Raw genomic sequence first — 16,618 nt, 5'->3', positions numbered from 1 at the left:
TGAGTGGTGATCATATTCATGAGTGAGTGAAGAGAACAAGTGAAAATATTTTCAGCACGAGATGATCAACTTCACGTCTTCACACCACATTGTAATGTACTTAAATAATATTGGCTGGCTTTTTTCATGATCTATCAGATCTATTCCATTCAGCCAGCATGATATTGAACGAATTGAAGACGAGTAGCTGAATGGAATATATCTGATCTACCACGAAAAAAAAGCCATTATTATTATGATACAAATTTGATGGAACAATTATAGATTTTACAAGTTAATAGGGGTGTAACTTACCAATATTGAATGCTGATTCTGATCAAATGTAATTCAGTGTTCTGTCAATCCAATGTACTGTGCAAAGTCAAAGTTCTAACAAAAATAATCCAAGTCCAAAAAGCCTGAACAACCACCCAACTTGTATACACGCTGTGTAGAGGTGGACAGTTGAAGTTCAAAGTTACTTTTGGAAGTAGTTAATTGTTGCATTGCAGTTGTTCAAAACAAAAGGGCTTTGCTGAGTGAAGTCCTCTCGTAAAAGTCTCCGTCACTTTTCCTCACCTCCAAGTAGAACTTTGTCAATATTTCTGCTATTGCTGTCTCTTCCAGTTTTTCGATGTCCGTTGGTCTGTTTTTCTCTTGTAAATGTGCCTGAAGAATATCCAGTGAAGATTTGGTAGCCTTTCGGGTATTTAGCGCGTCTTTTTCAGTTTTCAGTTTATTTATTTGGTACTTAATCTGAGCACTGAATTAACCCTGTCTTTTCTCTCTCTCCTGGCCAACAAAGAAATGACTGTGCGCATGTGCAGCAGGGAAGTTTTTGTCATTGGATCTTTGCATGAACTCTGACGTGTGACGTCATATTATCTTGACGACGTGCAATATTATAACAATATTGCACGCTCATTCTCCATTGGGGAGAGTGGCGTAATGCATGGAGGATAAGCGATATAACAATATTGCATGCTATCAATAAACCTGCTAGAAAGGAATGGAGTACATGTTTTTATTCTATGGAAAAAGTGGCCTGTATGTACAACCCCGATTCCAAAAAAGTTGGGACAAAGTACAAATTGTAAATAAAAACGGAATGCAATAATTTACAAATCTCAAAAACTGATATTGTATTCACAATAGAACATAGACAACATATCAAATGTCGAAAGTGAGACATTTTGAAATTTCATGCCAAATATTGGCTCATTTGAAATTTCATGACAGCAACACATCTCAAAAAAGTTGGGACAGGGGCAATAAGAGGCTGGAAAAGTTAAAGGTACGAAAAAGAACAGCTGGAGGACCAAATTGCAACTCATTAGGTCAATTGGCAATAGGTCATTAACATGACTGGGTATAAAAAGAGCATCTTGGAGTGGCAGCGGCTCTCAGAAGTAAAGATGGGAAGAGGATCACCAATCCCCCTAATTCTGCGCCGACAAATAGTGGAGCAATATCAGAAAGGAGTTCGACAGTGTAAAATTGCAAAGAGTTTGAACATATCATCATCTACAGTGCATAATATCATCAAAAGATTCAGAGAATCTGGAAGAATCTCTGTGCGTAAGGGTCAAGGCCGGAAAACTATACTGGGTGCCCGTGATCTTCGGGCCCTTAGACGGCACTGCATCACATACAGGCATGCTTCTGTATTGGAAATCTCAAAATGGGCTCAGGAATATTTCCAGAGAACATTATCTGTGAACACAATTCACCGTGACATCCGCCGTTGCCAGCTAAAACTCTATAGTTCAAAGAAGAAGCCGTATCTAAACATGATCCAGAAGCGCAGACGTCTTCTCTGGGCCAAGGCTCATTTAAAATGGACTGTGGCAAAGTGGAAAACTGTTCTGTGGTCAGACGAATCAAAATTTGAAGTTCTTTATGGAAATCAGGGATGCCGTGTCATTCGGACTAAAGAGGAGAAGGATGACCCGAGTTGTTATCGGCGCTAAGTTCAGAAGCCTGCATCTCTGATGGTATGGGGTTGCATTAGTGTGTGTGGCATGGGCAGCTTACACATCTGGAAAGACACCATCAATGCTGAAAGGTATATCCAGGTTCTAGAGCAACATATGCTCCCATCCAGACGACGTCTCTTTCAGGGAAGACCTTGCATTTTCCAACATGACAATGCTAAAACACATACTGCATCAATTACAGCATCATGGCTGCGTAGAAGAAGGGTCTGGGTACTGAACTGGCCAGCCTGCAGTCCAGATCTTTCACCCATAGAAAACATTTGGTGCATCATAAAACGGAAGATACGACAAGAAAGGCCTAAGACAGTTGAGCAACTAGAATCCTACATTAGACAAGAATGGGTTAACATTCCTATCCCTAAACTTGAGCAACTTGTCTCCTCAGTCCCCAGACGTTTACAGACTGTTGTAAAGAGAAAAGGGGATGTCTCACAGTGGTAAACATGGCCTTGTCCCAACTTTTTTGAGATGTGTTGTTGTCATGAAACTTAAAATCCCCTAATTTTTCTCTTTAAATGATACATTTTCTCAGTTTAAACATTTTTATGTCATCTATGTTCTATTCTGAATAAAATATGGAATTTTGAAACTTCCACATCATTGCATTCCGTTTTTATTTACAGTTTGTACTTTGTCCCAACTTTTTTTTGCAATCGGGGTTGTATAATAATTTATATTATATGGACGGGGACACATGCAAGTTAATCAGAAGAATTTTAATTTTGAACTGTTTCGCTATTTTGACAACGCATGTGTAGTCAGTAGGAAAACACTGGGAGTGACATCAAAGTGAAATATCGGGAATTATTATTATGAAGAAGAAACCTTTGTCACATGCACACTTCAAGCACAGTGAAATTCATCCTCTGCATTTAACCCATCTGAAGCAGCGAGCACACACATGCGCACACACCCAGAGCAGTGGGCAGCTACACCAGAGCGCCCGGGGAGCAGTCGGGTTTCAGTACCTTGCTCTAGGGCACCTCAGCCCAAGGCCGCCCCATGTCAACCTAACTGCATGTCTTTGGACTGTGGAGGAAACCGGAGCACCCGGAGGAAACCCACGCAGACACAAGAACAACATGCAAACTCCACACAGAAAGGCCCTCGCCGGCCGCTGGGTTCGAACCCGGAACCTTCTTGCTGTGAGGCGACCGTGTTAACCACTACACCACCGTGCCGCATTTTTATGCACGCAAGACACTTTTTTTTTTTTTTTTTTTGATGGAATAAAAATTTGTTCTGGTCCCTTCTAGCGGGTTTCATGCAATATTGTTAGCGTATTGTATATCCTGTGTGTCTACCCAATGGAAAATGAGCATTGAATATGGTTTACGATATTGCATGGTTGTCAAGACAGCACATCACACATCGGAGTCGCACTAGTGAGCGACTGACAATTTGTAAACGAACAAGGCCGCCAGGTTTGCTTTGTTAAATACGGAAGATTTTGAGAGAATTTTGAAAGACAAAAGACACGAACACCTGAAAGTAATGTGTATGAATAATAATAATAATAATATTGTCTGGGGTTTTTTTGTGGTCTGTCTGATATATTCCATTCAGCTACTCATCTTCAACTCGTTCAGTATCATGCTAGCTGAATGGAATATATCTGATAGACCACGAAAAAAAGCGAGCCAATATTATTTAAATATGTCACTCAGATCTGCGATGTATTTCGATGAAAAAATGTGAGTTTTTCAACACGAGAAGATAGACTTCATATCTTCAAGCCAACATGTGATTTTCTTTTTATTATATAGACACATTCACAAACAAAGTACCCAAATTTATCAAAACAGTTCATTGAATTGACATATTGAGAATGCTGCCGCCAACGTTTTTTACTTACAAAAATAAGCCAGGATATGATAGTGATGGTAAGAGTTTACTGCCTTTTTAGAAATAATAATTTTATCATCATTTCCCTGATTGGTCGTTGGAAATCTCCGTTAACCCATTGACGCCTGAAACGCCTGCAAAAAAATGTCTGCCAGTTTTTAGAAAAGGTCCCCATCTGCCTGAAGGTTTTCTGAAATAAAAATAATTAATTGAAAACGCCTATGAAAAATTCAATATCTCAGCCTCTGAAGCACATAAAAACATGAAATAAGTTGCATTTAAGAGATAAAATTCTCTGCTTTTATTGGATCATGCTCATTCAGCATTAACACTAACACATTTTTATAAAGAAAAACAAATCTGGCATGCGTCTTGAAAATAATGACAAATCAATAATGTTGCGTTATGCGGCAGCCGGCGTCAATGGGTTAAATTAATTGAAGCACTTGACATTCCAATTCACAATTGACCTATTGAGATTTATGTCATGGTTTTGGTTCTCCATGTCCTGGATGGAGCTCGTATGAAACATACAAGTGGTGTATTTCCCAGTAAAACACTTGTCTATATAATATTATAATGTATTGGCTAAATATGTGCATTTTTATTTATCCATCAAGGTAATGCTTATGGAGGAAAAAAAACCCTACTTTGCTTTACAGCAAATTGCAGTACATTTATTGTAATCTGTTTATCGTTCTATAGAAAATGATTCAGCGTCTGTCTGAGTTTTGTTAAATGTGCCACTGAAGAAACTTTAGCTTAAAATGGTTGTCATGGATCAGTCTTTTGCTTGTGGAAAAGTAGTTTTCTTTTTCACCCAGAAGCTGCTTCAGTGCACTCGTTTACCTTTGTTCATCAAGAAGTGGGTTTAATTCTTGTTTGTTTGTCCTTTTTTTTTTTTTAGCTTCTAAGATCCAGGAGGATGTAAGGAATGCTGGTGACAGTCATGACTCTGATGTTGAAATTGTGTTTGAGCAACAGCCAACTCCGGAGCAGGCAGACCTCGCCCAAAAGCTAATGCTGCCGCCAACGTTTTTTACTTACAAAAATAAGCCAGGATATGTGAGTGATGATAGTGATGGTAAGAGTTTACTGCCTTTTTAGAAATAATTTTATCATTTCCCTGATTGGCCGTTAGAAATCTCCGTTAAATTAATTGAACCACTGAATCTGGTAAACAGTGTAGTTCCGTGACCTTGACTAACAACTGGTTTAAATGTGATTGTGTATGGCAACAATGTGCAGGACTTGCACTTGTCACTTTACTACCTGGATAAAATCCTTGAACTTTCACTTTGGGAACATTTTTAATCGGCTTTTGAGTTACCTTTTAAATCCACTTCACCAACATTAGCAATTTCTTTTCAGGTAGCAAACTGACTTGGGTTCCGTTTTATTCACTGTGCCAGTTTGCCCAATCCATTCTGAAGGTTCCTGTCCTGATGTATTTAGGCTGCATGAGTATACAAGAGAAAACTGATCTCGGTGTCTGTACCTTTTTAAAGGCACTCTCTCTTACCTTTATCGCCGTGGCCCTGTAAAATCCACCGAACCATAAACCACAGATCTTTTGACATCTGTGTTATTACTGCAACAGCTTTATCTATCTTTTAATGACCTCAACATACTTTTACTATGCAGATGAAGATTATGAGAGTGCTGTAAGAAATCTAAACGGAAAACTGTATCCTGATTCTGCCCCACCTGGCCCTGGTAAGTTCTGTTGTTCAACTGATGCAGGAAATCCATTTAACATGTACAGTACCAGTCAAAAGTTTGGAAACACCTTCAGATTCGATGTTTTTTCTTTATTTTAATGAGCTAAAAGACACTTCGTGTCTTAAAGTAATGACTGACTGACATTTCTCTTTACTTAGTTGAGTGGTTCTTGACATAATATGGATTACTACAGTTGTCGAACAGGGCTATTTTACTGTATTTTTATTATTTACTCTCTACTGGTTGATGGTGTCATGCATTAAGAAAGCAAGAAATTCCATTTTTGACAAGACTCACCTGTTAATTGAGAAGCATTCCAGGTGACTACCTCATGAAGCTTTTTTAGATAATGCCAATAGTGTGCAAAGCTGTTATCAAGGTAAATAGTGACGACTTTGAAGAATCTAAAAGATGAAACGTTGTTGTTTTTAGCACTTTTTTTTTTTGTATACCATATAATTCCATACGTTATCTCATAGTTTTGATGAGTTCAGTATTGTTCTACAATGTAGGAAAAAAAAAATAAAAACATCGAATTTGAAGGTGTTTCCAAACTTTTGACTGGTACTGTAGATTAAGAGTAAAGTTCACGCCATTTTAATTCTGTAGAGTTATAGTTTCTCAAATCATAGTGCAGCGTAGTACACAGTGAAGCAATTCATAGATAATTAAACTAATGGTGATGATACACGGGGCAACTTTTTGGGCAATGTTGCTGAGCAATGTTGCTGGCAACGGGCAACTAGGTGAGACACAGGGCAACTTTTCAGGGCAACTAACAACAGTTAGCAATGGCAGTTTACAGTTAGCTAAAAAAAAAAATCAATGTCTTAATTTTTGCTGTGACCATTTAATCAAGCTGTCTGTTGTTTTTTAGAGCTTTGGTGAGGTAAATTCCTCCATATAGAATATTAAAACTTACCGGTGTAAAAACAGATGAGGAGTCTCTCCATCTCTTCACTCCACTGAGCGGCCGCCATATTTGTTTGAAATTTCTGATCCGAACCTCACCGGCGGTCACATGACTCGATACTCGCGTTCTGATTGGCTTATCTCAAAAAGTTGCCAGAGATTATCAAAACCATTCAGAAAGAAACAATGTTGCCCAATCTCAATAGAAAAGAGTCAAAACGCAATTGCCCAGCAACATTGCTCGGCAACATTGCCCAAAAAGTTGCCCCGTGTATCATCACCATAAGGCTAATACCAAGACAGTAAAACATCATGGTCCCCAGCATGTCGTATTTATTTGAATCAAAGGTTAAATGGTCGAAGCTTCCTGCCTGCACTGGCTTCATGTACATGTAGGAAATTCAACCTACTGTATATTTACAGTCCCTGTGAATAGATGATCTTCAGGGTAATAGAAGAAATGCTGCACGATGAAGACATGCTACCTAACTCTGTTTATTTCTGTGTCTTAAGTGAGTGGTCGTACAGTGAATACGGAAAGTATTCAGATCCCTTCGGATTTGCACGCTTGTGTTTTATCTCATTATCTCTAGCCGCTTTATCCTGTTCTACAGGGTCGCAGGCAAGCTGGAGCCTATCCCAGCTGACTACGGGGGAAAGGCGGGGTACACCCTGGACAAGTCGCCAGGTCATCACAGGGCTGACACACAGACACAGACAACCATTCACACTCACATTCACACCTACGGCCAATTTAGAGTCACCAGTTAACCTAACCTGCATGTCTTTGGACTGTGGGGGAAACCGGCGCACCCGGAGGAAACCCACGCGGACACGGGGAGAACATGCAAACTCCACACAGAAAGGCCCTCGCCGGCCCTGGGGCTCGAACCCAGGACCTTATTGCTGTGAGGCGACAGCGCTAACCACTACACCACCGTGCCGCCTGTGTTTTATAGGGTTAGTTTTTTATTTTAAATAAATGTAAGATTTTGGCCGTCAATCTACACATAGTTAACCCATAATGATACAAGTTTCTAGACATTTTTTGCAAATGTGTTAAAAATTAAAAACTGAAATTTCTTGTTTAGATGAGCTTTCAGACCCTTTATTCAGTACTTTTGTAGAAGTTCCTTTGGCAGCAGTTACATTACATTACAGGCATTTAGCTGACACGCTTATCTCGAGCAATGTACAACATACCCAGAACAACCTGGGGAGCAGTTAGGGGTTAGATGCCTTTCTCAAGGGCACTTCAGCCATTCCTACTGGTGCAGGAAATCAAACCGGTGATCTATTGGTCCCAAAGCAGCTGCTTCTCTACCATTTAGCCTATGGCTCTCCCTGTTGCAGCTCCAGTTCTTCTTGGGCAAGTCAATATAAGCTTTGCACAGCTGGATTTGGGCAGTTTTTCCTCATTCTTCATCGCGGATCATCTCAACCTCCGTCAGATTTGGATAGGAAACTACTTTTTCCATCTTTCGTTCTTCCCACAGATGTTCTATGGGGTTCAAGTCTGGGTTTTGGCTGGGCCACTCGAAGACGTTCAGAGGCTTGTCCTGAAGTCACTTCAGCGTTAGCTTGGCTGTATGCTTCGGGCCATTGTCCTGCTCCGAGGTGACCCTTCACTTCAGTGTGAGGTTGTGGTGCACTCTGAAGGATTCTTGAAATAACTCTGTATTTGGCTCCATTCATCCCACCCTCCCTCTGACCAGTTACAGAGTTGCATCCACAAATGCCAGTTAAAACTTTACTGTGCAAAAAAGGAAGCCTTATACTAACTGTGTCCAGAAGCACTGTGGGCTCTGAGGCATCTGGGATGGACCATCACGCAGTGGAAACGTGTAGTATGGTCAACCAGATCAGTATTACAGGTCTCTTTGGGGAAAAAATGAACACCGTGTGCTCTGGACCAAAGATGAAAAGGACCATCCAGACTGTTAGCAGGAACAAATCCAAAAAACCAGGGTGTGTCATGGTATGGGGTTGCGTCACTGCCCTTAGCAAAGGTAACATACACTTCTATGATGGAGCATTAATGCAGAAAAGTACACTGAGATTTTGGAGCAACGTATGCTGCCTTCAAGACGACATCTTTTCCAGAGATATTTCAACAAGATAATGCAAAACCACATTCTGCACACATTACAAAGTCATGGCTGTGGAAGAAGAGGGTGTCTGTCCCCAATAGAGAATGTGTGGAGAATTTTGAAATGAAAAATTAGACATCGATGACCCCGTACTGTTACACACCTTAAGACCTGTTTACAGGAAGGATGGGACTAGGGCTGTGCGATATGGGAAAAAATGAATATCCCGATACATTTTCTCCATTTCACGATATTCGATATACATCTCGATATATTTAAATCTCCTCTAAAGGACCCCATGAAATCTAACTTTTACTCTTTACTGTTTTCACTACAATCCCTGCAGATTAAATAACATTCTTGGTTAACTTTATAGGTCGTTTTCAACAACACATTTTAAATTGTCATGTTGGTGATTAATCACAATTGAATTGAAATAAAACTATTTTTATTCAACAAAGATGTGGCACAAACTGCAAAAACAATCTTGAAAATTGCAACAAAGGGGCAATACAATACAGAGCTGCTCAGAGCTCAAATCAATAAAGTGCAAGCTCAACACTGAGAAAGACATTTAGCCTAAATAAGAAAAGTGCTCTTTCATTAAATTATTTAAAAAAAATAGATCTCCAAGCTATTAACCTGACTACTGAGAACCACTGGAACATTCACAATTGAGGGAGAGAAGAGAGAGATCTGCAAAACAATTTTTCTCTTTGCACACTTTTGAACTGAATGTTTTCTGTCTCTGCCTCTCAGATGTGTATAATTCCGGCTGCTGCCTTTCGTGATGACGTTTTTTTTTTTTTTGCACACTTTACAAACTGGCATTTGCTGTTCCACGTCCTCCTCGCGATATCCAAGAAAATGCCAGATGACTGACCCCTTACTAGTTCTTTTAGGAACCAATTCGTCCGCTTCCATTTTTAATTTGTCGCTGAAATTGACAGAGCTTACACGGTAGCCTATGCAAAATCAGCGATTGCACGAACTGAGTCAGCGCCGTAAACCGGAACCAGGAAATCTTCCCGCCGGCAGTGTTGCCAGATACTGCTGACGTTTTCCAGCCCAAAATATGTTCAAAACCCGCCAAAACGCACTTAAAACCGCCCAATCTGGCAACACAACCGAAACTAGAAAATCTTCCCGGAAGTTCCTTTCAGCACCTAGATGTCGCCCGGGATTGGTTGGCGAGTGCGTGACGTTGTTTTCTTTACCCTTAGGCAGCCTCTCGCGTTACTGCCTGAGGGACAGGGAGAAAACCACTGGGAAATGTTTTAAACAAACACGAAACGAACGCAAGTCGGAAGATGACCATAAAATACTCGATAGTTACGATATAATAATTTTATGTATCGCACACAGAATTTTCGGCGATATATCGAGTATATCTGATATATCGTACAGCCCTAGATGGGACAAAATAACACCTGAAACTCATCATCATTTGGTGTCTTCAGTCCCTAAATATCTTTTAAGTGTTGAGAAGGAATGGCAATATCACAAAGTGATAAATGCTTTACTGTCCCAACTTTTTTGAAATGTGTTGCAGGAATCAAAATTCAAGTATTTTATTTTTGAGTAAACCCCCCCCCAAAAAAAAAAAAAAAGTTCATGAAGTCAAAATCAAATAATGTGCTGTTGTATTGTTTTGAGTGTAATGCAGGTCAAAGATGACTGAAAAATCATAGTTTTAATTTCAACGTACTGTTCCAACTTTTATATGATTTGGGGTTGTATAATACCATAAAGTGTGCAAAATCCGACGGTCTTTTGAATACTTTCTGCAACCACTGAAGAAGGCTTTGAAAATGTGTCGAGCCCAAGAATCAGCAATGAAGTGTCTTGTTACAGACAACGTTAAGTGTTAAATCCTGGGTTGGGTTTTTGAATGTCTAATGTCTCACAGCTCAGGCCAGTGGAGATGCAGAGGAGCCGGAGTGTGTGCTTGTCTGGGAAAAGAAACCAACGTTGGAGGAGGAGAGAAAAGCCAAGAGCCTTCAGCTTCCCCTTACCTTCTTCTGTAATGCTAGCAGTGATACGGACACTGAACCAGACAGGCTAGAGGACTTTGGAACAGAGCTACAGAAAGTCCAGCAAGCTCAGGTGGGTGTCGTAAAATATTATTTAACGCAACTGGAAAGAAGATTTGGTGAAAATTTTTTTTTTAAACAAAATCTTGAGCTTTATTACCACCTCCAGCACTCCACTGCCACCTGCTTTCTTTCATATGCTTAATTTAATTTTAATGCCTGTATTGTATAGAGCTGTAAAATCGTATTAGTTTTTAGTTGTAAATGAGCGATGACTGACTTGTTGATAATGGATATACCATATTGCCAAAAGTATGTCCTGTCCATCATACCCATAAGTGCTGCTTGAACATCACATTCCAGATTTATGCGCTCTTTGCTATTATAACAACCTCCACTCTTCTGGGAAAGCTTTCCACTAGATTTTAGGGTGTGGCTGTTGGGATTTGTGATCATTCAGCTACAAAAGCATTAGTGAGAACAGACACTGATTTTGGGTGAGGAGGTCTGGGGTGCAGTCGGTGTTGCAGTTCATCCCAAGGGTGTTCCTGAGGTTTGGGCCTCTTGGTTCTTCGTTAAAGTGTGTGTAATACCTTATTGTAATGCTTTAAAATGAATATATATCGTTAATAACGACCGAAAGGAATTAATAAAGCGGGGGGGGGTTAAATGAAGCACAAAACTGTCGATAAATCACAGCTTCTGGATCCTGGAAAAAGGCAGCCTCGCCTCAGGGCTAATCTCGCATGACGTCACGTGTGGAACCCTGGTTATCTGGGTCATTTCCGTTCATCCGACTCCACGCTTGTTTACTCTCTGAAATTGGATATTTTGTTGTGAGAATCTTTCAAAAATAACGATGGGAAAGCGCTGCATTGTTTGTTTGAATGTTCAAATTCATATACAGCAGGACATTCAGTTCATGAATTTCCGAGAAAAGACACTAAAATGACAGTGGGTGAGGTTTGTGCAAATGAAACTTGCACCCCCTGTCAAGAAGAGGGGCTGTGGACAAGTTGACAGCCTGTGTAAATATGCATCTTCATCAGTTAATAACCACCAGCTAATGATCTAGATTGATTAGAATATATTTACATTGGTGTTATTGTCGAGACAAAATGATGGACGCTCGTGTTTGCAAATTTCTGTCGATTTTATAAAATTATAATTGATATTTATTAGTACATGTTGTGGTACTTGTACATGATTTTATACAAATCTAATTACATTTTCCAGCTGTTGCACCGCACCACTGCATCTACCCAAATCAAGACAGAATCATGACCCGAGAATTATTGGAGCAAAAAAGAAACCCATTTATTTAAAGGGGTACCAAATATAATATATACAGTTGCTGATGTGACAAAGTAACGTATTCTTAAGTCTCATCTCCTTATCTGTAGCCGCTTTATCCTTCTACAGGGTCGCAGGCAAGCTGGAGCCTATCCCAGCTGACTACGGGCGAAAAGCGGGGTACACCCTGGACGAGTCGCCAGGTCATCACAGGGCGTATTCTTAAGTATTCTATCAAATTTATATACTAGAAAACAACAAAATATCTTGGTAATTGTAAATATAATAGTCGGTACGCTAAACGGCACAAGAGTCGCCATTTTTAAAAGACCGTGACGTCAGCACTACCCACTGCACTAGGAGAGAAGCGTGTAATCATGGCGTCGGGCGCATCAAGTGAAAGCGACAGCTCTGTCGAATCGTACGAAGAGATCCCGCAAGACGCACTGCAAGCAGGCTATGGCTTAGAAGGGTACCAGTTTGAACCTAGGAGAGGTACTCTCGACTCCGGTGATGACGAAAGAAGAGAAGAAAGCTCGAACTCGCTTGGTGTTTTTCAGCGGAAACGAGTGAAAAGACACGTCTGGAGGATCGTTATGCTTTCCATCGGTCCTGTGATTACACCCGAAAGCAACACACTGTGGCATTGTGTAGCCGATCACTTACAATTCATCCTACTTTCCGATTCACACGTGCTATTCCCAACCTCAATGAGCCAACACAACTGGGCACATACATACATCATGAGTGTTACGCAGAGAAAATGAACGTGCATTCTGATTGGATAAAATTAATATCATGGCGGGCTGTTCAAACTGCGGAAATAGTTTGCTCGAGCTACTCTCAAAACACTATAACTTTCCAACCTTAGAACAAAAAACTTTTGTAAGTCTTGAATAAGGTTCGTTAATGTGTGTTTTATTGTTATATTTACTCTATATATTGCCCTCTGTTCCCCTTTAATAAATGACATTTGATCTGACATTTGGACCGTTCGTTGATTTTCCCTGTTATCACCCACTTCATATTTTCTTTCAGTAATTACACCGTGTCAGTCCTGCACGCTTTGGCACGTGCACCAGAAGGACCCTCAGGCGTGTGCTGGACTGTTAATCACGCTCAGGTGCGCATAATTAAGACGCAGCAGTGTGCTTATAAAAGGGCTGTGTCAACACACACTTGGTGCGAAGTATTGCGTGACGTTTGTACACTTTACCGAGCCTGTTGGTCTCCTGGTTTTCCAATCCTTGTTCCTAGTTTCTGTTTTTGGTTTGTGCCTCGCCCGACCCAGTTTCTCGTTTATGATCTTACCTGTCATTTTGGATTGTTTGTCACTTTTTAATTAATAAAATGTATTTCTGCGCTTGCATCTGTCTCCTACCTATCCCCTGACACACTGAATAAGTGTACGCTTTAAAAATTATATTTCTGCGTTTATTGAGACACATGTAAATATTTTTCCTATATTTTGCAGCGGTCAGCTTAGAATAAAAATCCACAAACCAATCTGTTTCTCCAATTCTCTCTGGCTGGTGATGCGCTGTCGGCGGTGAGTGGGACTGTCGTGAATTGGCAGTGTCTCGTTTTGGGGGCTCGAAAAGATAACGATTTATTCTGGAATATCCTTGATAATCTTCTGCCCCTTCATCCGACATATAGGAATCCCCCAATCACTATGAGAATTCTCTCCAAAACGCGATTCCATATTGAGGAGACTGATCTAACCAGTGCTGCGCACGTGAATGAAACCGATACCTGGATCCTTGTTACACGTGTGACGTCACGCACCTCTTCGGGATCTTCCGGTTCAGTCTTGGCAGGTTCCGTGAAAATCGGCTGATCCTTATTGATTTTCCATCAATGCATGGCCTTTCGGATCAGCTATGGTTCGAAATCACATGATCAAGCAACATAGTGATATTTGCTTTGTACAAAGGAAAAAAGTGGGGTTTAAAGGCATTACACACTTTTTTTTTTTTTTAAATTGTAAAGCTACAGCATACAAAGGCATCCTGTAAAATTTTATGGTAACAGTTTGGGGAAGATACAATCCACACATGGGTGTCCACATACTTTTGGCCATATAGTGTACATCTCAAGCCATATTCACATCAGTCTTATTTAGTAAAAACAAATCACGCTGTAAGATGTTTATCCGGCAATAATAAATCCTAAAAAGTACGATACTCAGCAAACCGTCGTGGTTTGGAGTTGTACATGACTTGTCGTTATGTCACAAATTGCCTTTCACAGTTATGTTCCCGTTTCATGTTTCTCAGTAGGCTTTATAAAATTTTGTTTCAGAGTGAAATAAACAGTCAAGAGAAACCCAGTGAGAGCTCTTCTGATCAGCCTGCTACAGATGATAATGGCTGTCCTATTGACCTCTCGACAAAGACCCATGAACCTGAAACACCAACTGACTCAAATACAACTCAAGGTAACTTTTTTTGTTTGGGGTGTAAGTTTAAAAAAAAAAAACAACAACTCATGAACACAAATTTTGTACAGTAACATCACCATGTTTGCGTCATCCTTTTTTTCCCCTTTTTTTAAATAAATAAAACACTAACAATAATACAGAAGTGAAAGACTGCAAAATATGGAAGTAGATGTCTCACGCACAGCCAACAGTCAAAACATTGACTTTAATCTGAGAGGGATGGGAGTGGATGGTGTGTAGTCTGGAAGTATGGAGTAAAGGGGGGGGTGTTCTGGTTTAGGGAGGTACATGGAAATTTCACCAATACACTACCGTTCAAAAGTTTGGGGTCACCCAGACAATTTTGTTTTCCATGAAAAGTCACACTTTTATTTACCACCATAAGTTGTAAAATGAATAGAAAATATAGTCAAGACATTTTTCTGGCCATTTTGAGCATTTAATCGACCCCACAAATGTGATGCTCCAGAAACTCAATCTGCTCAAAGGAAGGTCAGTTTTATAGCTTCTCTAAAGAGCTCAACTGTTTTCAGCTGTGCTAACATGATTGTACAAGGGTTTTCTAATCATCCATTAGCCTTCTGAGGCAATGAGCAAACACACTCAGTGTGTTTACATGCACACAGAGAAAATCGAATTTCTGCCGTTGCTCGACTGAAATCGAAGTTCTAAATGGCATGGAAACACCTTAGCTCGGCTGAAATTGAACCGAACTTGATTTCTCGCAATCGAGCTACACGACCTAGATTATGCGATTTTTGCCAAGCTACTTAGTGCATGTAAACCCTATCGAGCTACGTAGTCGAGCTACTTACTTCAGCACTGCCCCTTCCGGAAGTGACGAGTGACGAGACCACAAGCGGGAAACACAACAGCCTCGGTCGGCATGACACTTCACCTTAGCCGCCCACTTTATTAGGAACACTTCTGTTCGTACATACATACAAACTACAAACACTCTTCTTAGAGTTTATTTTATTTTTAAAAGGGACAGTGTACAAATTAAACATTATCCTTGTGGTAAGGACAGATGTCTGTACCAGGTTACAGCAGTACATGCTAATTTCCGCCTGTAGTCCCTTGGCAGGTGGATGTAATAAAAAGATAAATAAAATGTACAGGAAATGTCATCAAATCTGTCATTAGAGCAATTTGTAGTGATTTAGACCAGTAAAATTTCTTGTGAACACGGAACTGATAACTTTGTTTATACTCTTGAATAGCTCTTCTTCATGACGACAGCCGGAAGTGTACCAACACGATGGGGCGTGTAGCGCCACCTGTGGCTCGGGTGCACAATGTACCTCACACAATAGCTCGATTTTCCTTGTGAATGTAGGATTGGATTTCTCTGGCACCCCTGCTGGGACCCTTTGCTCGATTACCGACAGTAGCTCGATTTGGATGTGCATGTAAACTAGGGCTGGGTATCACCAGATACCTCACGATACGATACTATGGTGATATTTTGCCCACGATAACGATAATATCACGGTACAGCGATTCTGCGATAATCGATATATTGCAAGAAATTTCAACCACATCACGATATCTGTGTCACTGAAGAAAATCAGAATTTATTGACCACTGTAAAATTACATTTCACATACATAACTACACACTCTTGCCAGACATATATTTGTCTCTATTCCACTGCTGGCAAAACCAAGAGTTGCTTCACTACAACATACAGAAAATTCCCATTTCTGTGCTAGTATTATCAACTTTTTTGTAAGCATGGACACATCAGTGCTGCTTAACAAGCAGAATCAAATTGTTTTATGAAAACTTAAAACTTGCACTGCAGACTGCACATACATTTCAGTGCTAACACTCATATCAATTTGTTCTTTGTAAACTTGAGAACATATACCTGAGAACATGTAACTTGTGCTTATTTTGCAGGAACAACACACTGTCTGAAACACATTGAAAAGTGCAGTGGGCATCTTAGTCTCCCTGAGCACAATTATGAAACAAAGTGCAGTGTGGGTCAGTGTCCACACACTGAAACTGAACTGAAACCTCAGTGAATCATGTTTCTTCTGAACTTTGAGTAAATACTCAAAATAAAATGCAGTGTCTCACACACACTAAAATTGAAAATGCAAGATAAAGTGCAGCTTCTTGCCTTTGGCCTTAAATTACAAAATTAAGTTCACAGTTACAGTAAGTCACACATCATTGAAGTAGATGGGAGAACTTTGGCGCTGTCCAGTGTAGTTTGCTTCGGGTCGGGTTTCAGTGGCTCCGGCTGAGCTAATATGTCGGGGTGGTGTCATGCTAAATAAGTTCGCAAGTTTG

At 40.2% G+C, this 16,618-nt stretch overlaps 1 protein-coding gene across 1 annotated transcript in view; it reads left to right on the top strand.

The window, feature by feature from the left end:
• Positions 1 to 16,618, top strand: part of ranbp2 (RAN binding protein 2) — a 110,830-nt gene that overhangs the window by 79,004 nt on the left and 15,208 nt on the right. Inside the window, exons 20-23 of the mRNA XM_060929172.1 lie at positions 4,729 to 4,905; positions 5,466 to 5,537; positions 10,455 to 10,651; positions 14,176 to 14,311. Coding sequence (XP_060785155.1) covers positions 4,729 to 4,905; positions 5,466 to 5,537; positions 10,455 to 10,651; positions 14,176 to 14,311 — 582 coding nt within the window. The remainder of the gene's footprint in view (positions 1 to 4,728; positions 4,906 to 5,465; positions 5,538 to 10,454; positions 10,652 to 14,175; positions 14,312 to 16,618) is intronic.

This window comes from Neoarius graeffei, chromosome 9 (genome assembly GCF_027579695.1).
Source record: "Neoarius graeffei isolate fNeoGra1 chromosome 9, fNeoGra1.pri, whole genome shotgun sequence".
Taxonomy (NCBI): Eukaryota; Metazoa; Chordata; class Actinopteri; order Siluriformes; family Ariidae; genus Neoarius; species Neoarius graeffei.
Note: the sequence above shows the minus strand (reverse complement) of the source record. Positions and strands in the feature narration are given on the sequence as shown.